General features: G+C 48.0%; 1 protein-coding gene across 3 annotated transcripts in view; it reads right to left on the reverse strand.

Annotated features, from left to right (window-relative positions):
- LOC135889192 (opioid-binding protein/cell adhesion molecule) overlaps positions 1-23,950 on the reverse strand; it is a 343,806-nt gene that overhangs the window by 76,187 nt on the left and 243,669 nt on the right. For all 3 annotated transcript variants that reach the window (XM_065417022.1, XM_065417020.1, XM_065417019.1), the window contains exon 3: positions 17,534-17,659. In XM_065417022.1, coding sequence (XP_065273094.1) covers positions 17,534-17,659 — 126 coding nt within the window. The remainder of the gene's footprint in view (positions 1-17,533; positions 17,660-23,950) is intronic.

Here is a 23,950-nt window from a genome sequence, read left to right on the forward strand (position 1 = left end):
GCCAGGGTGCAGCCCACCCGCCCCAGGCGAGGTACAAGGAAGAGACTGTACCTCTCCCTGGGTGTCTTCCATCCCTCCCACAGCCCAGCGTGGCAGCCCCACTCCAGCTCTGCCCGTGCAAGTGAATGGGGCACTGGCCACGCCCCTCTCTCTCCCGCCCCAGCATGGGACGGAGGCAGCAGGGTGGCCAAGATTGGGAAGGGGCTGGGATGCTCCCAGCATCTTCATCAGCCGCCCCACCCCACCCAGCCGCGGCTCACAGCACCCCCAGGCGGGCTGACTCGGACGCTCACCCTGCTCCAGCCGCCACATGGCAGGGTGGCCACCATCCCATGCCAGGAACCCGGCCGCCCGCAGGGGAGCTGTATGTGTTCACTTTCTAACTTTTAACCCACTTTAAAACTTTTAGATGCCTCTAGAACCCCGGCCCCTCTAGGCACGTCCCTACTGTGCCAAATTGGCAATCCGGCCCTGCCAATACACACAGGTGAACACAAACGCTGCCAAATCCGGCACACCTTAGGCAAAACTCCCATGGACTGTAATCGAGTCCAATGGCAGCTCTGCCTGAGTGAGGACTCAAATGTTTGGTCCTGGAGCTCATTCTCTCCTGAACCACTGACACAACTTATCTAGAGTAGTGGCAGATTCTCCCTCAATGACAATTTTTTAAACCAAAATTGGGTGTTCTTTTCTAACGCATCTGCTCTAGGAATAATTTTGAGGACATTCTATGGCGGGAGGTCAGACTAGATGACCACAACGGTCCCTTCTGGCCTTGGGATCTAGGAAAATTGTCTCTTTTCTGCTCGCTCCGGGTTTGTTCGAAAGCCCCGCGAAGTCAGTGGAATGATTCCCACTGCGTGGTGGAACAGGTCCTTTCTTTTTACTCCCTCACCCGAGTCTTTTCCTCATCTCTCCTTTCTCCCCAGTTCCTACCTCCAGCCCCTCATTCCTTATCCTCTCCCCCTAGTTCCTTTCCCGTTTCCCGCTCTCCCTGGCTCCGGCTCGCCTGCTTGCCCTTTCTGCCTTTCTCACAGCACAGGCGCTGACAGAATGGGGACACCGAATACAGTTACAATAATGTCAGCAGCTCAGGGGAGGGGAAGGGAAAAAATGAAAAGGGGGGGGGGGAATTTAGAGGTTTTTAATTAGATCTCGGAGCTGAGTGACTTGCACTTAATATGCAAATTTCTTAAGTCCTTCCATTGTTAAGTGAAATGAGAGTTTTATTTAAATGTGAGGGTGGTTGGGAGATGGTGAAGGGTAATTGCAGCAGTGAAATGCAAACCGCCTTGTTTCATTGAGCCAGTAACATTTCAGAAATGTAGGGGAATTGAGGCTAATGTGCAAGCCCTTCTCTTAGCTGGGAGTGAAGCTGCTTGCAGAAAGCACAGGCTGTCGTGGAGACGTCAGGCTAGGATGCAGCCATGGCTTTCAATGCCTGCCTCATAACCAGGCTTGGGAAGATTCCGATTTATAGATGGTAACCCCGGGCGACTGTCAATTTCTCCCTCCATCTTCCCCCCCTCCCCCTCCCCACCAAATAATTACCGCCCTCAATAATCAACATGGACAGGAAGGAAAAGTGACAAATATCCAACAGGATGCTCTTGTGGGGAACTGGTGCCCTCTCTTGCTGTTAGCCCTATCTGGCAATCAATGAATAAGCAAGTAAGGAATTAATCCTGCCCCCCACTTTCGCCCAATGGCTTTAATGGGGCAGGTTCACATATAACCAGAATTTCTGTTCCAGGCTCCTTGGCATTTTAGTCAGGTTGGTTTCGGGTTGCTGGATCCAAACCTGCTCCTGTGGGTTTAGTTCCGGATTGGATGCTCAGCAGGGGAGGAGCCTGTTTTGCTGTTCTGGTTCTGATCTGGAGAGATTTCACCCGGTGACAGCAACACCTAGCGTGCAAGAATTGCCGAGTCAGCAGAATCCTGGAGCGGTAGAAACTTTGCGCCTGAAATCAACCCCCCTCGACCTAGGGAGCCCACTACATAACGTAACCCACGTACGAGGCCAATTCCCAGTGTTGACCAATAATGGAGGCTGTAGCGGATCCAAAAGCTCTGCCCCAGTGCAGGCTTATTATCAGACATGACAGTTTTATATGTGAACAGCAGGACCCCTCGCTCCAATTGGCCTGTGAGGAGGACACCTGTTCTTCCTTGGGTGCCCACGTTACTCTGCCCACCCCACTGCAGAGGACTGCACGGGAACTAGGAAAGCATTCTGGAGAAATAAAGGGCCCAGACAGGGAATCAGGTGGGCGTGGTGTAGCCATCAGTCCCTTGATTAGCCTAGGCCAGGACTTAGCAAGTTCTGAAGTGGTGATAATAGGCAGCACATGTTGTTTTGCTCATTCTGAGCACTAGAAATCCAGAGAGAACCACAGGTCTCTCTCTGTCCAGCCACCTCAGCAAAACAGCTTTTATATTAATGAAACCATGAGCAGAAGTATGAAAAGAAAAGAAAAAATCAAATGCATATCTAAAAATGTAGTTTCACCTAATTAGACAGCACAAACACCAAAAGGCCTTAATGAAATTCATATGATTACTGCCTAGCATCACTATAGGGCAGAGTTAAGGTTGTTTGGGTGCCTTCACTGCCCATTTCTTACCTTAACATGCTGCAATTAATTTTAAGTGTAACCTTAATTCTGAATGTCCTGGGTTTATGGTTATGGGATAATTACTACATCCCTTTAACGTTTTATATCCTTAAATTACTAATACGTGCTCTCAACCTTAGCTCCATCTGAATATCCTTTTATTGCTTGTGAACAGTCATTACCACAGAGTGTGGTTTCTTCCCGACTGTGAAGGACGTTATAGCAAGTGATTGAGCTGAGCTGGATGGTTTTGGAGGGGATGAAGGGAATGGGGAGTAACCAGACTGTCATGGGGGAGTCTACCCCTTAAGCAATACTGCCTACTTGTCAGTCCACCCCGTCACCTAGCGTGGCCCTTTAAGAGTTTGGGGTGGTCTGGTACACCAAGCCTGAGGAGACAAGGGGAGGGAGAAAAGGGATCCTGGGAAAAAATAGCAGTTAGGAGGGCCTGTTTCTCTGTGTTTAAAGGCCCGGGACCTGGAGCCTTGCAGAGATGGTGGGGCAGGGCTCCCCTTTCACCCAGTCAATAAGAAATCAGCTGGGAGAAGGGGCCAGCATAAATGTTGGCCTCCTCCTACCCAGCAGGGCAGATGCCAGCAGACATAGAAAGGAGTAAGAAGGCAGGGCTCTGAGTTAGCCAGGAACAGACCCCAGTAGAAGGCTGCCAAGCCCTCTGAGCTTGAGGACTAAGTGGGGCCAATTTAGGGAGAAAAAAGTGCCACTCGGCTCCAGGAGGCGAGCTGGGGACGTGAGAGGGATAGTCATGGTTTGAATTAGCTAGCTCCAGGAGGTGCGCTGGGACTCCTGGCATATGGAGAAGATGGGGGCTGACAGAGAAGGTGCTACCCAGCTCCAGGAGGAGAGTTAGGGATCCTGCCATGAGGAGAGAGACTGACAGAGAACCCTGAGGGGACTGGGAGCAGAGCTTAGACGAATCCTGAAAACCAGAAGCACCTTTTGCTTATTTGAGACTTTTTGTTATGGCTCTTTTTTAAAGAGGTTTGTCATAAACAAGCCCTAGAAAGGGTATTGTTGAATCAAGTGTCAAGAGTGCCTGAAGCGCAATTACTGGCTTCCTAAGAAGGGAAACTGAGGCAAGGAATACTTGCAGCTCCATACGAACTCAGCAGAGGGCGCTACAGGGCAGGCACACCCTACGACGCAGACTACAACCAAATCCCCTTTGACTTGGGAAGCCAACACCCTTGAGAGCATTGATAGCGGTGTCATGGGGGTGCCTGTGACAACCGTGTAGGAATTTTACTTCTCAAGGGAAGAAAAAGTTATATATAAATATATATATTAAAAAAAACAAAAAACCCATCAACCTACATCTCAGTGGGGTTTAATCACTCATAATTGCTGCCATCCGGCTGCGTCGTGTCTGACCCAAACTGTTCAGGGAGAAGCACACACATGCAAACACAGTGCGGGGAAAGGAGGCGGAGAAGGAATATTAGTTTGATAGAGCAGGGTGATAAAAACCCAGGCTAAGAAGGGAGGTGAAGGGAAGGAGAGGTAGGAGGAGAGGCTTGGGAATAGAGAGAGAGATTAAGGAGACATGGGCTATTTCATAATCCAAACGCTTCGCTTAAGAAGCAAAATAACCCAGAGAGTCATTAAAAAACCACAACCCACCACACAGGCCCTGCCGGAGGTCTGGAACTCACTAATAAGTCATGCCAGTGAAGAGCACGAGAGAGCCTTAATGATCACCCTTCATTTGACTAATGACAGTCCCTTTGCTAAAGGGGAGCAGAGTGGAGAGAGAGGACCCTGGGGCTCTCGGCATTAGATACAGCGGGATGAAACACATCCACCTCGCCCACCCCGTCCCTGCTGGTGCGCCGGATGCATGAGGGATGCCTCTGGCTGTGCGGCCCAGACACAAAGCAACAATCAAGGATTTTCTGCTTAATGAGCCCGGTTCCTCCCCCAACCCAGCAGCCTAGATCCCAGATTGGAGAGGGACCCCGCCTTAGAGCCGGCTAGGTCCGACTAGCCAGGCAGAGTGTTCCACTCCAATTAAAATCCTCACTGCTAACGGCTTTTTGTCTTGGTTTTTTTTTTTTTACTTTCCATCCCTTTCCCCTCCTCTAAGCTCAGCACGGAGAGAAGGGTCCAATTAGCGTGGCGACCGCGTAGTCATCAGTGGCAGAGGAACTATTTAATGCCACAAGACGGTCCGCGGGCGGGGGTGACCGTTCCCGTTACGGACGTGCTGACTCATTCCCTGCCCTGTGCACCATATAAATTACTCAAGGGAAGGCCCTGAGAGAAGGTGATCAAACATTCCCTGTGCGGATGCAAGAGGCACTAAGACCCTGTGCAGGTATGCAGAGCTGTTCTGTTAAGTCAGCCTGGATGCTGAATCTCTTGCCCTGTGATTAAAGAGAACTGTTCCTGAGTCATGCTGAAGGTGGATCCACTTAGCTACAACCAGCCTAGCAAGGGAGTGCTAGGACACGGGAGGGATCTCCTAAGGGCACACCAGTTCATGGATGAAGTTTAAGTTGGGGGGGGTTCTGCTTTCGAGTTACCACCTGGGATGATGGGGGAGATTGGGGACGAAGGCCCCAATTCAACAAAGCCTTTAAGCATGTTCTCAGCTGCAAGGGTAGGTTTACACTGCAGCTGGGAGGTGCGATTCCCCGTTCAAGTAGCCAGACACATGCTAGCTGTGCTCGAGCTAGCGTGCTAAACATCACAGCGAAGCTGTGGCGGCAGCATGGGCTAGCCGCCCGAGTACAGCCTCGTCCAAGACTGGAGGTCCCACTAAAGTCAATGGGATCTAAGCTTTTCTGAACGGGGCCCTACGTCAGGGTCTGTGTGTTCTGTTGAGGCCAGGGGAGGGGAAACAGCCTGTTAACAGCCCCCCCCCTTAGGGGATGGGATATTTAGCCCCACCATCACACAGCCCGTGCTGCCCACAGGCCATAGCTGTCAAGACGCAGTCTTCATATTCAGTCAAATTTTTCTTTTTTTTTAAATTTCATCTCATTTTCCCCCACGACACCCCCATGAGCTACGCTAACCAATCTGTGCTTATACCCGTCAGCTATTTGTATACTAAGGTGACCAGACAGCAAATATAAAAAATCGGGATGGGGGTGGGGGGGTAATAGGAGCCTATATAAGAAAAAGTCCCAAAAATCAGGACTGTCCCTATAAAATCGGGACATCTGGTCACCCTATTTCTATACGGACATTCCCGCCCAGGCCTGATTCCCTACTGCCCGGCTCTTGGTGTCATTATTTATACCTGTGCAAAATAAGTGTAAATTGCTACCGTCCTCCTGACTGGATGGCCTGCTACACCCACGTTGCACAGGTGTGAGCAAGGAGGACCAGTGCACGGATGGGGAGAGCGAGGCCCTCCATTGGCGATTAACTTTTGCTATCTCTACGGGAATCACTCCTGCCAGCCCCCTGATCCTTGTGTTGCTTTATCTGAACTCTTTCCAGGCTGAAAGCAATGTCGCGGTTGTGATCATCACACCAGGGCAGGGGAGAGAGGAAGCATTCTCACTCCGCTCCCTGGTTTGGTGCCTTTGTGCATGCAGATCACAGCTCTACCGATGCTCCTATTTTGGGCTGCTGTTCTACATCACCAGCTCGTGCTTCGTTGGCTGCCCACTGTCACCGCCGAGGGCCTGTCTTCATTAGAAATTTGCTTCAAGGTAGCTACTTTGGTACAAACCCCTAATGTAGATGAGCTGTACTGGTGTAAAACGGGGCCTGCACAGAGCAAAACTGCACTGGTATGAGATTCATTGTCCGCTGGGGCACTGCAGTTGCAGTTGAGTTTTGCATCAGCGTCGCTGCATCAATATGAACTTCCCTTATGTAGACAGGCCCCGAGTCTCTTTCAGCCATGAACCTTCACCAGGTACCTCCCTTCCACTCAGTGTCTGTGGTTTGGATTATTTTCCGCCTAGTTGTATTAACTTGATAATTTCTCCAGCTGACTCTCAGTTTGGCCATGGTTCCACTCCGTAAGGCCCAGATTCTGCTGTGAGCCCCATCTGGATGCAAGATGTCTGACAATGCAGAGCTCACTGAAGCATCAGGGTTTGAGATTCTTTTGTTCTGTTGCCCATTATTCTGAGACACGCGTCGCCCTTTGCCAAGAGGTAGCAGAAGTCCGGGTCCTTGCAAGCAGACTTTTTAGGAGGAGGAGAAATCGGTGAAGTGGAGTTTGGGTATACACTGAGTGCAACTGAGTTACACCCGTACACCAGTCCTGAACTAAGATGGTCAAACAGCATGCAGGGCAATCTCTTCTTTCAGTAATCTCAGCTCACTACCAATGCCCAGAGAGCAACTCTGCCTCAAGCACTGACTCCAGTCAGAGACCAAGGCACAGAGCAAACTCACACAGCTCCCTCTCTCCTTAATCTACCTCTACACACAACCTTGCTTAATCCAAAAGAAGCACAACACAAACAGCACATCTCCCCAGGAGTCAAAACTTGCTTGCACCCCAAGAAAAAAGAATTTGGAAGACTGCACAACAGTGCCACATACTGGTGCCTTCCATAACAAAATTATCTGTCTGTCCTGGGTGTTCACAACTTCTCCTGCTTTAGGGCCAGACTGTGTTTAGTCCCAGAACAGTTCACAAGAAAGGGGTGTGGGCAAGGAGCATTCTCCTCCCTGGAGATGGGTCATAATTCCAGAAAGTAAAGGCTGCTCCCTGTAGCGCTTCATTCCAAGACTGTGTGAATGCACCGAGTCCAGCTCCTAAGCTGTGAGCAGATTGCTTAGCCCTCTCTTGGCTTTGGGGAGGGGAATAAAAAGGGCCTCCCAAGGAAGATATTCCAATGAATTTACGACTCAATCAAGCAACTCAAAAGGAGCATAAATGGAATTAGTTTTAATATTGTTAAGTTGCAAAAATACAGGCATATGTGCATGCCAAAGCTAAAACGGATGCATGCAGCGAGGGGAAACATATGGGCGCCCATCTGGTAAAAAGCGCATTGCTAGACCTTCCTACACTTCTCATTTACAACAAGAAGCAAAGTTAGCGAACATAAATTTGCTTTGCAAAAAATGTGCAAGGAACAGCTTGCTTGCCCATAACTGTTTTACTGAGCAAGATATGAATAACCTTGATTTCTCATCTCAGCCACCTCATCCACACTCTCGGGGGATTAATTAGCCTCTAAACAGGTCTTCAGATGGGGAAATAGAGCGCCTTGGAGATAGGAAGGCAAAAGAAACAGAGGAGGCGACAAGACTAGATGACACAGCAGGTCAATATAGTAGATGTCTCTCGTTAGTCATTTGCAATTGTACCTGGTTTAGGTCACAAATGCGATTACTTTGGTGGGGCTCCACCATATTTATTGCTGGCTGATTAGATATTAAAACAGCAAGTAGAAAGCTACTGCTGCTGCACAAGATTGGATCAGGAAAATCCCAGGGCTACAAAAGCAGAAGGAAGCAGGGTGGGTGCTTTCTGTACCAGTGTGGTCACCTGAACCGAGCGATAGTATGTGGGGGGATTAGGAACGGGGCAGTGTAATCTGGGATTGATACCCACTGGCAGAGCTGTATGGGGACCAGGTACTGAAAGAGCAGGGGGACTGAAGGGCATGACTGAAAAGCTTTGCCAGAGCATAGTTTGTGTCCAGCAGCTGATGGAGTGTGGGGTGCATCAGTAACCGAGTGGGGGCGGGGGGCTATGGATACAATGGCAGAGGGTGCTGTAGCTCAGATAAGATACATCAGCAAAGTTCAATGGCTTTGGGTCAGGACTAAGGTGCAACGGAAACGCTGGGCAGGGTTGTTTTTCCCTCCCAGGACCAAGCCCAAATTTAATTAGTGCAATCAGCCTGTCAAGTCAATGCGAACTGAAGGCTCAAAAAATTGTCAGTGTGGAGGCGAGGGGTCAGCAGCTGCCTGTTCAGGAGCAGACCCTAACTGTCGAGCGAAGACGCAGCAACGTTACAAAGATCTGCTAGCTGTCTCAATGCCTGGTGCCTTCGGAAGCTACAGATCCCACCAGCACATGCCAATTGTATTTCGCCTCCCCGCCCGCAGGAAGGAAACAAAAAGAGTGACACTGTGTAATATGAATAGGAGCAGGTGTGGTCTCCGACTGCAAAGAGACGGAAGGGCATGAAACTTGGGGAAAAAGCCAGTTCTCTCCCTGACACATAGTTACAGCAGCAGAGCACAGCAGTGGGAGTCACGGCTCCTGGGTTGTCTGCCAGTGGCCTCCTGTGTGCTTTTGGGCGAGTCACTCTATATAAGCCTCATTCTCCCATCTGTTATATGATATTTCTCTCCCTCCTGAGAGGGGCTGTGAGTGTGAATTCATTAACGTTTGGAGAGATCCTTGGATTGATCATGTTTCAATAAAGCATCATTTTTTGACGGCTTCTGCATTTTCCAGGCCCATCAGTGTGCAGAAGTACACATGACGAAGGAAGACTGAGCACAGCTCTTCTCGGGATATTCACTACCTGTCCGAAACCCGGGATAAGCCAGCATCTCCTGAGAGCGTTGGCTCAAAGGGAATTCGGAAAGATCAGCTCGGTTCCTGCCCGCGACGGAGAGCTCACAATTCCCAGCCACGCGGATGGGAGTTAAGGATGCGCAGCACTTTGCAGGATCAGGCTCTGCATGCAATCTGAGACCAAATACCTGTCTCCAGCTATCACACTAAGAGACATGCCGTGCTCCCCCTTGATGAGAAGTGTGAGTAACAATTAAGATGCCTTCAAAGGGGCCTCCAGCCTAGATAAGCCTTCACCTCTCCAGCAGAAGAAGGATCCTGGTGATGACAGTCTCAATACTGTGATTGCTATTTTAACCAGAGCATTTTCATCCCAGAAGTATTTTACTAAGGTTCTTTTATGTCCCCCATTATCTTAGTATCTGAGCAGCTCCCAGTCTTTAACGTAGCTCTGTCAGTACCCCTGTAAGGCAGGGCAGTGCTTTGATTCCCATTGTACAAATGGGAAACTGAGGCACAGACAGGCTAAGTGACTAGCCTAAGGTTATAAGATCGTAGAAGTGTAGGGCTGGAAGGGACCTCGCGAGGTTATCAAGTCCAGCCCCCTCACTGAGGCAGGACCAAGTAAACACCCCTGAAAAGGTGTTTGACCAACCTGTTTTTAAAAACCTCCAGTGATGGGGATTTCACAACCTCACTTGAAAGCCTATTCCAGTGCTTAACTATCCTTATAGTAAGAAAGTTTTTCCTGATATCTGACCAAATTCTCCCTTGCTGCGGATTAAGCCCTACGCCTCTTGCCCTACCTCCACACAAGAAGCTCACACAAGAAATCTGCAGCAGAGTATGCAATTAAACCCTGTTCTCTCATGTCCCAAATGAAGACTCTAACCATTGGACCATCCTTCCTCTCTATGGCCCCAATTCAGGAAAGCCTCCCTACTAAAGAAATCACTTAAGTGCATTCTTCACTTTGAGCACGTGCTTCTATTGAATTCAAAAGGACTTGAGCATGTGCTTAAAATTAACCTTGTGCTTAAAGGCTTTCCTGACCCGGTGCCTATGAATGGACATTCAGTTGTTGAAAGAGGGGAGGGGGAAGGGAGACAGAAATACTTTGGAAGAAACATTTGCATGCAGCTAGATTTCCATTGGTCTCAAAACAAACAAATGAAAAAATTAAGTAAAAGGGGGGAAAAAAGCCACCCTCACCGGCATTTTCAAAAGTGCCTCGTGATTTCTGAGGCCTTAATTTTGGGATTTTCAACTTGAGAGGTTTTTAAAGGGCCTGATTCTCAGAGGGCAAGGTGCTCAGCATTCTCTGAAAATCAGGTCCCTGGAGCTGGACACCCAAAACCGGAAACATGTAAGATCACTAGGCCCTTGAGAAAATGAAGGCCTCTGTGTTTAAAGGCTGGGACAGAAATGGACAAAAGACATGGAGTTAAAAAAAATCAAAGCGATAAAAACGAAAGAAAAAAAGATAACGATATCAGCTCAGTTGAGCATAGATGGTCAGTCTGACCCTGGAATATCCTCAGCATTTTTCCCTTTGCGTCATGACTTCAATGCTGTATTTAAGTCCCTGGGGTTTTTATTGTTTTGTTTTTTTAAATCTTTCCATGTACGGTCTATAAAAAGTGAGTTAAAGCATTTACCAGAAGCCAAGATGCCTTCAAAAAGATCTTCAGGCTTATATAAATATGTATTTAGGATCAACTAAATACATACTGGGGATTTCAAGCATTTGTAAAGATGTCTTTCTTCACTGGTTGCAGAGAGAAATTGGTTTGTGTGTTATACATCCGCACTTGTTACATGTATTGTGTTTTGCACTGATTATGTTTTAGTGCAGACAGTAATGGTACGTTACATGTATAATACACATTTTGCTACACATTACCAACATTTTGTTGTGTGTTTATGCTGTACATATGTCGGTAGATATGTTACATGCCTTTGCGTGCATGTCTTACACATGCTTTGCATGCATGTTCTGTGTACGTTGGCATGTGTGTCATACATTAAATTCTTCTCTCAATTAACACCAGTTTGCCTCTAGTATATATTAGGTAAATAACACTATTAGTTACTTTAAATTTACACTGATGTAACTTGAAAGAGGAATTTACTGTACGACATGTATACCAAAATGCATGTAACAAATGTTCCAAAGTACATAAAGCAAGCATGCCAACACACGTGTACAATTAATGTAACATATCTACCAATACACATACTGTAAAAATGTAGTCCTGACAGTTATGGTATATGTACTATGTGTGTTTCTGATATGTTTGTCATACATGGTCTGGTACATGATTCATTTACGTGGCAAGCATTATTCCCATAATTCCACCTATGCTGTGCACATATGTACCGTGGCTGGATGGCTAATTTTGAAAGGATATGGGAGACATGGATGGGCCTATAAGCTTGAAAACTATATTACTGGTTAAGGGCCATATTTTGCATTGACTCTCACTCCTTATTCAATCCCATTGGCCCCCAAACTTCTAGATCTGCCTGGCAGTTTAAGTAACAAGTACCAGATCTTTGGCAGTATATTCTCCACTGGCTACTGGGGAATACATAAAGGTGAGACATGCCAAAGTAGGGTCTGGTAGGATATTGTCTCTGAGGAGAAGCAGGTGATTTACGATGATCAGTAACAGAGTGATGAGATGAAAGAGCAAACCTATTATGCTAAGCAGGAGCCCTGAATACTGAAATAAAGTAGAGCCAAGAGAAAGAGGATCCTGCCGGTGCTTGGAATAGATACTGCATGGCTGTGTGCTTAAGGCACATGTCTTTAAGATCTGGCCTGACATTTTAGGAGGGAAGAGCTAAAAGGAGGTTGGTCTCGATGCAAAGCAAGCTGGGGAGCAGGTGCAGGGCTGCCATGAGGCACAGCAGAGATGATGGAATTGAGCTAGGAGATTTAGAGCAGCATTGCAGGAGAGCCAGGAGTGAACAGAAGCGAGTGTTACCGCCAGCACAAACTGACTGGGCCGCTGGTCAGCAGCAGATGGACGTATGGCTTTGGCAGGTCCCATCAGTGGCAGAGAGGCCTTTGTCTGCAGTGCACAGTAAATCAGGTGCCTTAGAGGTAAATATTTTCACCTGCTCTGTTCTCAACAAGGAGGGCAAGAATTATGCCAGCTCCATGGTTCAGTAAGAGGCAGTGGGGTAAGTAGGGCGGTGTGGTCTGGTACACCATACCAGTAAGATATTTAGAGGCGGTACGCTGTACTGGTAAGATATTTAGAGGCGGTACGCTGTACTGGTAAGATATTTAGAGGCGGTACGCTGTACTGGAAAGACACAGGAGGAGCAGAATGTGGGGCCGCCAGGCGGTCCCATGCCGGCAGCTCCTCCAGCACAGCTGTACCGTCCTCAGCCCTGCTCCCAGCCCTTCCATGCAGCTGCATCTAGCGTCTGCTGTCTGGGGTCTGAACACAGCCCCGCCAGAGGACAGGGCTCTTCCCTCCCCCCTTTAGCTGGTGCAGAATACTGGTAAGAAATGAATTCTACTTGTACTACCGGTAACAGGAGACAGAGGCTTTCACTTCTAAGAGACTGGCTAGTTCCTGCAGCTGTCCCCAGATGAATGTTTGGGGGTCTGAGGGAATCAGTCCAGTTCTTGGTCTACAGCAGAAAAAACATTGGCACTTACAGCCCCTTGTTGACAGTCACAGCAGTGTGACCAGCCCTGGATGGGACATGGAGGCTGTATTCCTCTCTCACCCATAGGGGAGTTCTGCCAGGGAAAGGCTGAGATACACTGGCAGGATGTCACGGGGAACACCATACTACCCTGCTGATGCTCTTTAGATAAACAGGGAACTTTTGTCTCCAGGGCCATCACTCTAGTATCGTTTCTGAGAACTAAATCTACTTAAATAGCTAAAACCACTAAACAGACATTGGGCCAAACTCCCCTCCAATACATCCCTAAGGAAGCCATTGGGGTGTATAACCAAGGCCAGAATTTGGCTTTACAGACATAGCACATCTAAGACTAGGTCCACACTACCCGCCTGATTCGGCGGGTAGAGATCGATCTTCTGGGATCGATTTATCGCGTCTCATCTGGACGCGATAAATCGATCCCAGAAGCGCTCCCCTGTCGACTGCGGAACTCCTGCTCGCCGAGAGGAGGAAGCGCTGTCGACGGGGGAGCTTGCCTGCGCCGCATGGACCCGCAGTAAGTAAACTTAGTTGGATCTAGGAAACGTCGACTTCAGCTACGCTATTCTCGTAGCTGAAGTTGCGTTTCCTAGATCGATCCCCCGCCCCAGTGTGGACCAAGCCTAAGAACTGTATCAGTCGTATTGCTACTACCGAGTTTTCAGAGCAGTGGAAAGGGATGGATTTAGCCATATAGATTCATGCATGCGGCTGGGCTTCCACACACCTTGTTATCCCTCCTTCCCGCATAGCTATACAGAAAGCACTTTGTTACAACTGTGAGACATCCGTGAATACAAACAAAGCAGATAATGTAAACCCAGCAGTCAGTGCATCGCTGGTCCATCTAGTTCAATACCAAGGCTCCGGCAGTGGTGAGGACCCAGCGTTTTAAAACAAGGTTGCTGCTCCACCCCACTCTATAGATACCTGGCCAATTACACAACGCTGGGGATAAAGAAGAGGAAATCTTTTCCTTACCCCTGAAGTGATCAGCTTAATCCGGAAACGTAAGATCAGCCTAGCTGATAGAACTGACTAGCTTATGTAAGTGCAATACTAAATCTGATTCAGCCCTTTCTAAAATCCACCCACGCTGTCCCCATGAGGCTGCTAAAGCTGGCGAGGAGACATCTGGGCATCACTGGCCGACGTAGCCCAGGTCATGCTCAGAACCGCTGAAGACAGAGCCAGGCTTGATTCTCCTCTTACATCAGTGTCACCCTGGCATCATTCCATTGAGGTCAATGGAGTTACACCAGTGTGCGTGGGATCAGAATCAGGTCCTTTGGGCTTCCTGACCTTGGGCCATGGCCTTTGTTTGAAAGTGAGACAATGTTGCCATTAGCAGCATTCACTTGGAAAGGAGGCATTCACCTCCTCTTAAAGCCTACTGGATACCCAAAGGCAGGCATCAATATCAAATGCATTTGTGACTCCAAATGCTTCAGATCCACTGGCTCGCATTCTGGCCTGAAAGACACAGTACTATGAGGAAGAAGAGCAGAACAGCTCAATTAACCCATGAACTAATCCCCCTTTCCTCTCTGGAGATGGGGATTGATAAGTAGGGGTCCTATTCTCCTGCTGCAGGATCTGAGCAAATACCACTGACGGCAATTATGATGATTATTTGTATTACAATAGCAGCTAGAGCTTCCAACCAAGACCAGGGTTTTGTTGTGCTAGACGCTGTACAGAGATAGCCCCTGCACTGAAGACTCTACAGTCTAAATAGAGAAGACAAAGGTTAGAAGAATGGAAATATTAGAATTCCTATTTTACAAATGGGGAAACGGAGGCAGAGAGCAGTGACGTGAATTACCTAGTCACACAGGGAGAAGAGGAGGTACTTGAACTCAGATCTCCTGAGTCTCAGCACAAAAGTCATTTGTATCCTGCCCGGAGAGATCTAGGACCCAAGCTTAGTTAGGAGTGAAAGGCTATGTCTACACTACACTGCTTTTAGCGACATGGCTGTGTCACCACAGCCGTGCCGCTAAAAGTCGCTCAGTGTAGCCACTGTTTATCAGTTCTCCTGCCAACAAAAAAGTCTACCCCCAAAGAGTGGCGTTTGCGTTGTCAGCTGCCGACAACGCACTGTTCACACTGGCATGGCCAAACTTTTGTCTTCCCGGTAGTGTTAACACCTCTGAAAGACAAAAGTTTTTTCATTCAGTTGCCAGCATAAACAGAGCGAAAATTAGCATGCTGGGTTTAAATACTGCAGTCAAACACATGACGCAAAGCCATCCCATCAGTCACTGCCTGACAGCTGCCATTTCAGGACTCTGGTGAGAAATTAGAATTACGCTCCAGGTTAAGAAATGAGATGCAGCTGCTGAGGTGGATGGGGCATAGGGCCGGGGTAGCAGGGTTTGAGCTGCAGGTCAGGACTGTTTTAGATACTTCGGCAGAGCTGGACGGATGCAGGTTGTACAGCTCCTATTCACTCTATACATCACCTCCAGTCAGCGCTATTAGCCCTTTACTTCCAGAGTTCTAAAGTGGCAATGTCCTTTTACTTAGGTTTCCTGCTGTGCTAAGACACGGCGCGTCTAGTGGTGTGAACCATAGTTAAAAAATTATGCTTCATGATTCATAGTAAAGTGGATGCAGCTGCCAGGCCATGTCAAAGATAGAAAAGCAACATGATGTGTTGATTGCCCATGATTGCTTGTATTTTTAACTCCCCAATGCATCAAAAGGAGGAATTGGAGAACGTGTGTGTGTGTGTGTGTGTGTGTCAACTTACACATGTGCACATGCATTCATGACTGGGGTGGAGCATTCTCAATGTTCACATTGGTGGTTGTGACCCAAGAACCCCTGGGTGCCAACTGGCAGAGGAAACAGGGTGCATAAGGTTGTACAAGGATCCCTGGGTCAGATACTGGCATAATAGTCCACTGAAGGGTGGTATGGGAGGTCTCTGTTGAGAGTCAGTTTCCCACTCGTCATAATCATTGCAAAATGTATGTACAGATCATGTTTAAGGAGTTATGTACCTATATCGAAAATGATGTTCTTCAAGCTTTGGGGTTACGGCAGCTCACTAGGAGGTGACGTGCCTTGGAGATGTTCCTGTCAGGCAGGAAGTAACTGACACCAATCTCCCTGTCTGGCCACTTGTGTATCGTATATCTATTTGCATACTGAGCCAGGTGCAAATTGAGAGATTGTAAAATCTACAAGAAAGGAATTCTACTGGAAGAAACAAACAGCGGGGGAAGGGGTTACCTGTTTATGAAAAAGACAAAGGATAGGTCTGGTATATCTTGGCGGGCAAAGCGACACATGGAATCCTTCACCTAGGAGGCAAACTGACCATATTCATGTCTCAAAAAAGAAGGCTCCCAGCCAGCCTGGCTGTAAAGCACTGCAGGGACTTTGGGAAGAGCAATTTTCTACTCGACAGGAGAGTATCTGGTTAATTAAATCTAGACTCTAGAGCGCGTGTTATGATTTGATTTTGTAACCGTTTGTTTCCAAGACTTCTACTTGCTACAACTTGAATCTCCATGCTTTGTTAAATAATTTTATACTTGCTGTCACTATAAACTAATCTACGTGCCGCGATTTAAGCGGAGCAGTGATCTAATGTGGAACTGGTAAGCTGGGCTGTCCTCTTTCTTTGGAAGCAGCAGATCAATGAATACGGCAAGTGTCCAGAGGACCAGGGGCTGGACAGTCCAGGGAGATGCTCGGAGGGATCAGGGGTCGGACTGTGACAGCAGGGCCTGCAAGGCCAAGAGGGGAGGCTTGTGTTTGCCATGACCAGTTCTGTTGGGGAGCAGACCCACAACAGGCACAGATACGCTAAGGGCAGGTGGTAGCAAGGTGCCACCCAGCCCTGGGTACCCCCGAGAAGCATCACAAAGGTACAATATTCAGTAGGTTTATGAATACACAGAGAATAACCTATAAAACAACCCGACAGTCAGAGTTCTAAGCAAAGAGCGAGGTCTAGTGGTTAAAGCAGAAGACTGGGAATTGGGATTCCAGGGTTTCATCCCCAGCACTGACTTTGTGTGTATCCTTGGGCAAGTCACTTCACTGCTCCGTGCCTCAATTTCCCCCTTTGTAGACATGGCACTGACCCTGTGTCTCCGGGGGATAGAGGGGCTTCATTCATTAGTGTCTGTAAAATGCTTCGGGATGCTGGGACAGAAGAGGCTAGCAACATGCAGCGTATTATTGTTATGAATAATAACTCCTTGTCCCTCAGCCCATTCTGGGAGCCAATCCCTCCCCCTTGCTAAGCAGGAGCATGGAAGCCTCACCCAGGAAACAAACATCTAAATAGTTATGACTTTGTGTTTATTTAGCCTCTTTCACCCACAGACCTCAAAGATTTTTTACAAACATTAATCACTTACGCCTTGCAGTGTCCCTGAGGCACGATGAGGTTAAGTAACTGGTCCCACGCAAGTTCCATGATGGCCATTTTTCACATGGGAAACTGAGGCACAGAGGAGTTAAGTAACTTGCCCAAGGCCACCCAGCAAATCAGGCAGAACCCCACAAAGATCCTATGAATCCTGACTCCTGCTCTCCTGGTGCCTTTCCATCACTACAATTCCAGGAACACTATCAGGAACCAAGGATTAAGGGCAAAGGGGCATAGAGAGAGAAATACACAGGAAGAAAAACGGAGCAATCCCTCCTGTGGCTAGTCTCCTACTGCATTTTAGTGTATCTGTTCAGAACCATCGCAGATGCCTGAAGTCCCAGTGCCCATCTCAAAGCATCCTCTTACCTTTTCCAGACAGGTGCCTCCATGTCACCGTAGGCTCTGGTCTCCCAAAGGCCAGGCACATGAGAGTTACGCTGCTACCTTCGTTCACCGTGATGTCTGAGGAGATGTTTATAATCTGGGGAGGAACTAGAAAGAAAAGAGAGAGAGAGAGAGAATGAGGAGAAATTCATGAGAACTGTATCTGATCCAAGGCTCATCCTTAATGCTTGGCAATCTCAAGCCTTCCACTGTGGTACAGCACGTCTGAAGTGTCTCAGGGCTGAATTATGCAGGCTCAGAGAGTTTGGAGTAAACCACATTCCTAGTGCTTCCCCTACTACACTTGGGAAGTCTCTACTGAAGTGTCAATGCAATACCAGCTGTTCAAAGGCCCACTCAGGAGCTGCAGCCTCATTCCACAGTCCAAGGCTTGTTTAAAAGCACTGACATATCCCACCATCCAGAAGGGAATCCACCTACTTTCCAAGTACCCCTTGTTTCTAAAAGAGACGTGCTGGACGCTGTAGGAGCCTGGCCATTTGCATCCAGCTGGTTTACACACCCCACAGTTTGAAATACCCTCTCTTCTTGCAAAGTTTTAATAGCACAGAGCGGTCAACTTACTACAACAAAAACATGCCGCTGCTCCCAAACGTTCCTCAGTAGAGCATCGAGGGATTAGCGTAAGCAAACGAAACCTGTCTGGGCTCATCACATAAAGCACATTTTATAGTGATCAGAGATGAACCCGAAACAAACCTCCTGATCTCATCACCGTAGAACGAGATTTCACAGCTTGGTCCAGGGAATAGAACCCCTGGACACTTTTAGGGCCTGATCTAAAGCCCATTGAAGTCAGTGGAATTTCTATTGACTGTGAATCAGGCCCTTACAATGCTGGCTACAGTTACTGCCTTCGGGTGGTACATAGGACCCACAAGTGTTCTGGGTGCTTTGCAGACAAGTGGGAAAACAGGCTTGTGCCCTGCAAGATTTACAGTCTGCAGATGGTGTTTTAAGAAAGGGGAAAGAGATGGAATGGAAGACAAGATTTTCCCTGCCCCCCCCTTTCCTAATTATGATTTGGGGTGTTTTTTTGTTTTTTAATGCTCAGCCCATTTGCTCTAGGGTGCTGTTCTTGCTGCTTATGAGCCTTGTCTGTTTGCTGTTGGGTTTGTAACCCAGGTCTGTAGGCTTTTTAAATTTGCTGACTTGCTTTTTAAATCCTTATTCATGTATAGGCAGTTACTGACGTGGCTCTGTCCATTCACAGAGTGGGAAGAGTTTTTGTTTTTTTTCCAAACCACGCCCTGCTGATTTGATTTGGGACACAGTCCAGGACCTCAGCCACCTGCTACCCTCCCTGCCATAGAACGAGTGCTTGGGAGTAGCACAATTCCCTGCCCTACCCACCTGAAAATGGAAAGCCTGAGATGGTCTTTTCAGATGACCCTCTCCCCTCCCAAAGCCCCCATCCTCCTCCCCCTCGCTCAGCTACTCACAGAGAAAGAGCACTCAAATCCCTTTCAGCAGCTGTTACTTTAAAAATAGCCATGTGACTCCATTCTTGCCCTGGTAATTCAGACCCTGTCTGCTTTGCAGCCTGCCTGCTCCTGGATTCAGTGCCACGCCCCTGGCTGGGAGTCCAGGGCTGCAGCACCACCACAAGTCCTAAGGTTGTGGAGACCATCCCAGAAGACCCCTTCCCACAGCCCAGGCCTGAAGTCATGCAGGGATTATCCCCATCTCTTCATGATTTGAGCCCATCAAAGCCATTTGTTTATTCATCGCTGCCAGGCTCTCTAAGAGGCTTGCAATGATGTTATACACCTAATGACAAACTCATGTCTCACCCAGCAAACATAGCAGCCAGGCACCCACACTTCAAAGCTCTCCTGCTTCCAGACCCTCCTCTCTCATCAGCAAGCCTAATTTCTGTTTCCCATGCCTCTTAAAGAAACAACGTCCAAAACATCATCCCAGAGAGGCCCAATGCTGAGCCCTCTTCATTTAAGGAAGGGGGCTGTCAAGTCTTACAACACTGGCTCTGTAGCTCAAGCTATAGCAGCTCATACTTTAAGCTTGCAAGGTCCCTGGTTCAATCCCCACTATGGCAGTTATCAAAGAAATGGCTGCAGAAAATGGGGCTTGATATATGTGTGTGTGGAGTAAAAGAAATTCTGAAGGACAGAGTTTCTCAATGTGGGGGTTAGTGAGGCTGCTGAGAGAGGGGTCCTGACCTCCCTGCCCTTTCCATATTGCTGGGGAGGGGGTGCTCCCAGCTAGACCCTGGTTAAATGGGAGGGAAGTCCTTAAGTAGACAAGGCTTCACGGTAGTAACTGGTTTAGTTCTAGGGATAAGTTGCTATCTACATGTGGAGTCAGGAGTGCCTAGACATTTTGGAGAGGTTATTAATTAACAATCCAAACAAACAAACAAACAAGAGATTGGCCAGAAAAGGAACCAGGGAGCTGGAGTGGGCACTGAATTCGGTTTCCATCTCAGCCATAGACGCCCTGGCTGACCCTGGGCAAGTCACTCAGGCCAAACTTTTTAGAAGGAACCCCTGATGTTTTATGCCCAAACCTGAAGGGCCCAAAGGTGCTAAGAACCCACAGCTCCAAGGACCAGCCTGTGAGAGCTGGAAGACCTCCGCATACCCCGGCTGAGAACCACTGCATGTGAAAATTAGGCCCTAATTTGGGCAGCCAAAGATGGAGGCCTCCAGATGTAAAGGCCACTGGGGCCTTAAACCTGTTTTGTGAATCCCAAATGTTCAAAAAGGCAAGAGTTGTACAGATGAGAAAGCTGAAGCATTATTTTGAGAGAGAGAGAGAGAGAGAGAGAGTGTGTATGTGTATGTGTGTGTGTGTGTGGGGGGGGGGGGGGGTTTCTGAGCCTTTCGGGTGCCCACATTTCAAGCTTTTCTTCACACCCACGAAGACTAGGTTTTCTGTTTGAGATTCCTCACCATAATCCCTTGGCTCCAGGAGTTGGGGCTGTAAGTAAAACACCAAATATGCTGAGACTCGGTAACATTTCAAGGGATGGCAACGTTCTCTCTCTCTGGGCCTCAGTCTGCCCTTATAGCTCTGCCCACAGGGAGTTGGTGAGGATAACTTCCTTTAAGTTTGTGGGCCCCTCAGACACTACAGCAATGAAGGCCAGCACCTAGCTAACCAGGCAGGTTATTCAAAATGTTCATTTAAGAAAGCTTCATTCTGTGGTGCTGCAAAGCAGTGGGTGGTTGGAGGGAAGATCTCCCGCCACGTGGAGGCTCAATTCTGACTCTCCCCTCTCAACTGCTGGGAGCAGGAAGAATTAAAAGCTGTTCACGATGCCCTGAAATCACCCGGGGAAAGATCTTTCGTTTTCACTCCCCCCTCTGCTGCTGGCGATATAAAGCCTGGCAGATTTAAAGGATGGCTGACATCTCATGGCAAGCTGAAAAACATCCAATGAGGAAATTATTCAGCCCTCTCCATCCTAAATATTCTGTATTTCTCTCCGCTGGCTCTTTATTACAAAGGACACTGGCGTGAAAACGTGTTCTTCAAGGATTCATCTGTGTCTCTGCTGTTTATTCCCCACCTGAAATCATAAGCTCCTGTTTGCGCCTTCACAGCTGGTTGCTATAGAAGTGATTATGTCCTTGGTGTCTTTCCCTCTCACCATAAAGCAGGGAAGGAAGATGCTAGTTCAAGGAGAGGATGGATGGTCTCTGCCAGGACAGGACTGGAGTCCGTTAAAGGCACTGTATAAGGAGCGCGGCATGACTGAATAGTTTTGTGGTTTATATTTAAATGAAGAAGGTTATCCAGGATTACACGGCCATACATGGAAGATAAACTTCCTTTTAAGCACAGGTAACTGTGATCCATCCTGCACGGAGGAGGCGATGTATAAGCCCTCGCATGGTATGTTCTTCCGGGCAGGGACTGTCTCTTGAATATGTACCGCTCCTAGCACAGTGGGGCCCTGAGCTTGGTTACACCTAACTCCTAGGGAAGCTAGACTCCTTTGAGGTGGCGAGTCTGCCGAGAGGTCTGCATTATGCAGTGCACAGCTAAATCCCGGGCCTTGGGCAGCAACACCCAGAACCCTGCTGCTTTATATCATGTCATGTCAGCTCAGAGCCTGTTCTATTTATGATTGCGTCTCGCCCCTGTGTTGTATTTTGTGGCGAGAGATGATAGGGAATGAGAACAAATGATTATGAATTACAGGGATATAAATACATGCCATGAGGCTGATGACATCACAAACTACTCGCGCTTTGCTCTGGTGGTTTATAATGATCGTTTTCAGAGCATCTCCTGGCACGTTTATTTATAGCCTTATTCACAGTTTCCCTAGTCTTAATGTGCACAAGGCATAGAGTCTATTAAACACTGAAGAACAAGAGGTTACTTCTTGCCCATCCTTCCCCTGGCATCTCCCTTGGCTCTCATCCCAGTGTCTATTGGGCAAGGTACTGGCTTGATGGCTCCGGAGACGGGAAATCCTCTCCCCCCCACATCCTCCCACCCTAACGTGAGTCTCTCTGGTCTGCTCCCGTTTTAGCCTCTGCTGAGCCTGCTGGCCAGGTCCTGTCACAGTGCTGCTTTTCTGACATGCACACTCAGAAATGGGCCGAGGATGGCAAATTAATTTCATACAGAGCAGGCACTTCTGGCCATTAACCCGGGCTGGATCTGAACCACTGACCTAGAGATGAAAGCCCCTATTACCAGCTAAGGCCTGGCCCCACCACCTTACTCCTATCCTATTAGCACCTGCTTGTTCGACTGTCTCACTAACTCCCCCTTGCCCCTTTGCTTTAGTACCAGCTCCTCCTTCTTTCTTCAGTCTTGACCCTCACTTTCCTGCTGCTACTTCTTTCTCTCTCCTTCCCCGACCCTATTATCCCTCTGTGATTCCTTCCAGCTTGTGTGTCCTGCAGCCTCCTTGCTCCTCTGCCTTCTCTTCAGCCCATCACCATCCCTCTCCCGCCACCCCCAGCTCCTATTCTGCAGGCTGGAATGGTGATTTCTTGCCACCAGCAGACAGGTGTGAGCGGAGCTGGCGTGGCAGGGATGTGAGAATCCCAATCAAGCCTAGAGGCATTGAGCCATTCCCTAGTTACCAAAGGTCAGCAGCGTTAGTCATAGGACCAGTTGGGAAATATCTAATGGGGGGGAAGGAGAGCAGAAGTATTTTTGCCTTTAATTTATATGAGAAAGGCATGGGCACCCAAATCTCCGTGTGGGATGAAATCACAGCAGAAAGTAGGTGTGCTTATTCTATGACTCACCAGGGTAGCCCAATCACGCAGGGAAACACCCACGGGTGTGGGGCTGAAGACAACTTGGGTGGGTAATAAAAAGGCAACATCTGCCCTAGAATGGATAGTTTGGGTTTGTAAAAACAGGAAGCTCTCTGAAGTAGAAAATACAAAGGCTGAGATAGTAGTTACAGGTAGAAGCTCTGTCCTCATGTCGCATGGCTAAAGCAGGCTGCATGGGCGTGTGGTGAAACTTCCTTCCAGCTTAGAATACGCAGAAAGAGAGAATGCCTTTCAGACGTAGACTACAGGTATGTAGAGAAGCTCCCTGCAGAGCTAGATGTCCCCGACTGGCCCTGGAGGCCTGATGGCCAGACCTAGAGCTCCCTGTGTGAGTGTGACTTTCAGGAACAGCTTCTGATTTTGCACCCATAAATCAAGATGTCTAAGTGCTACCAGTTATGCCTGCAAGATCAAAGGCTGGGGCCAGATGCTGTGAAATGCCAGATACAGGGAGGGGGTCAAGTCCACATTTTCCAGCTCTGTGCAAAAAAAAAGGGCTGAAAATTGCTGATAAAAACATGATAACTGAGTCTCATTACAGCTAAAGACAAGTCTCATATTTTAGCATTTTTATTAAAGCTTTTTAAATTACTGAGTGTCTGGTATATTCAATACCAGCCTAAGTGATTTATATTAGTCTATCCCCAGATACTCCATCTAATAAATAACTTGGCAATCTCCTAACCCATAAATATCCCTGGCCCCGGCAAAAAGCAATTAAAGCATGTTAAAAAATGCTGCTTCCCAGCACTCCAGACTGCAATGTCATTGGATGCTTCACCTGGAATATTTCACACCACTTACTCAGGCAAAAAAGAAAAACAAACCCCACATACACACAAAACCCCACCCTTGCCAAGCTCCCCCCATCCAAAATTTATGCTTTTGCTCCAATTTAAAAACAAGCTACATACAAAACAATTTTTTAATGTTTAAACATGTCACAATGATGCAGAGATGTTACCGAGGAAAACATTATTTCCAGCAACAAGTGTTTCTTAGCCGCCTGAGACAGCTTAGGCTGCTAAAATATTCTTAAAAACCACTTTGGGAAGCAGTTGAGCCAAAAAACGTGCGTAAAATGCTATGGCATTAAGCACCAAGACAGCAG

This window comes from Emys orbicularis, chromosome 15, assembly GCF_028017835.1.
Source record: "Emys orbicularis isolate rEmyOrb1 chromosome 15, rEmyOrb1.hap1, whole genome shotgun sequence".
NCBI classification, from domain to species: Eukaryota; Metazoa; Chordata; order Testudines; family Emydidae; genus Emys; species Emys orbicularis.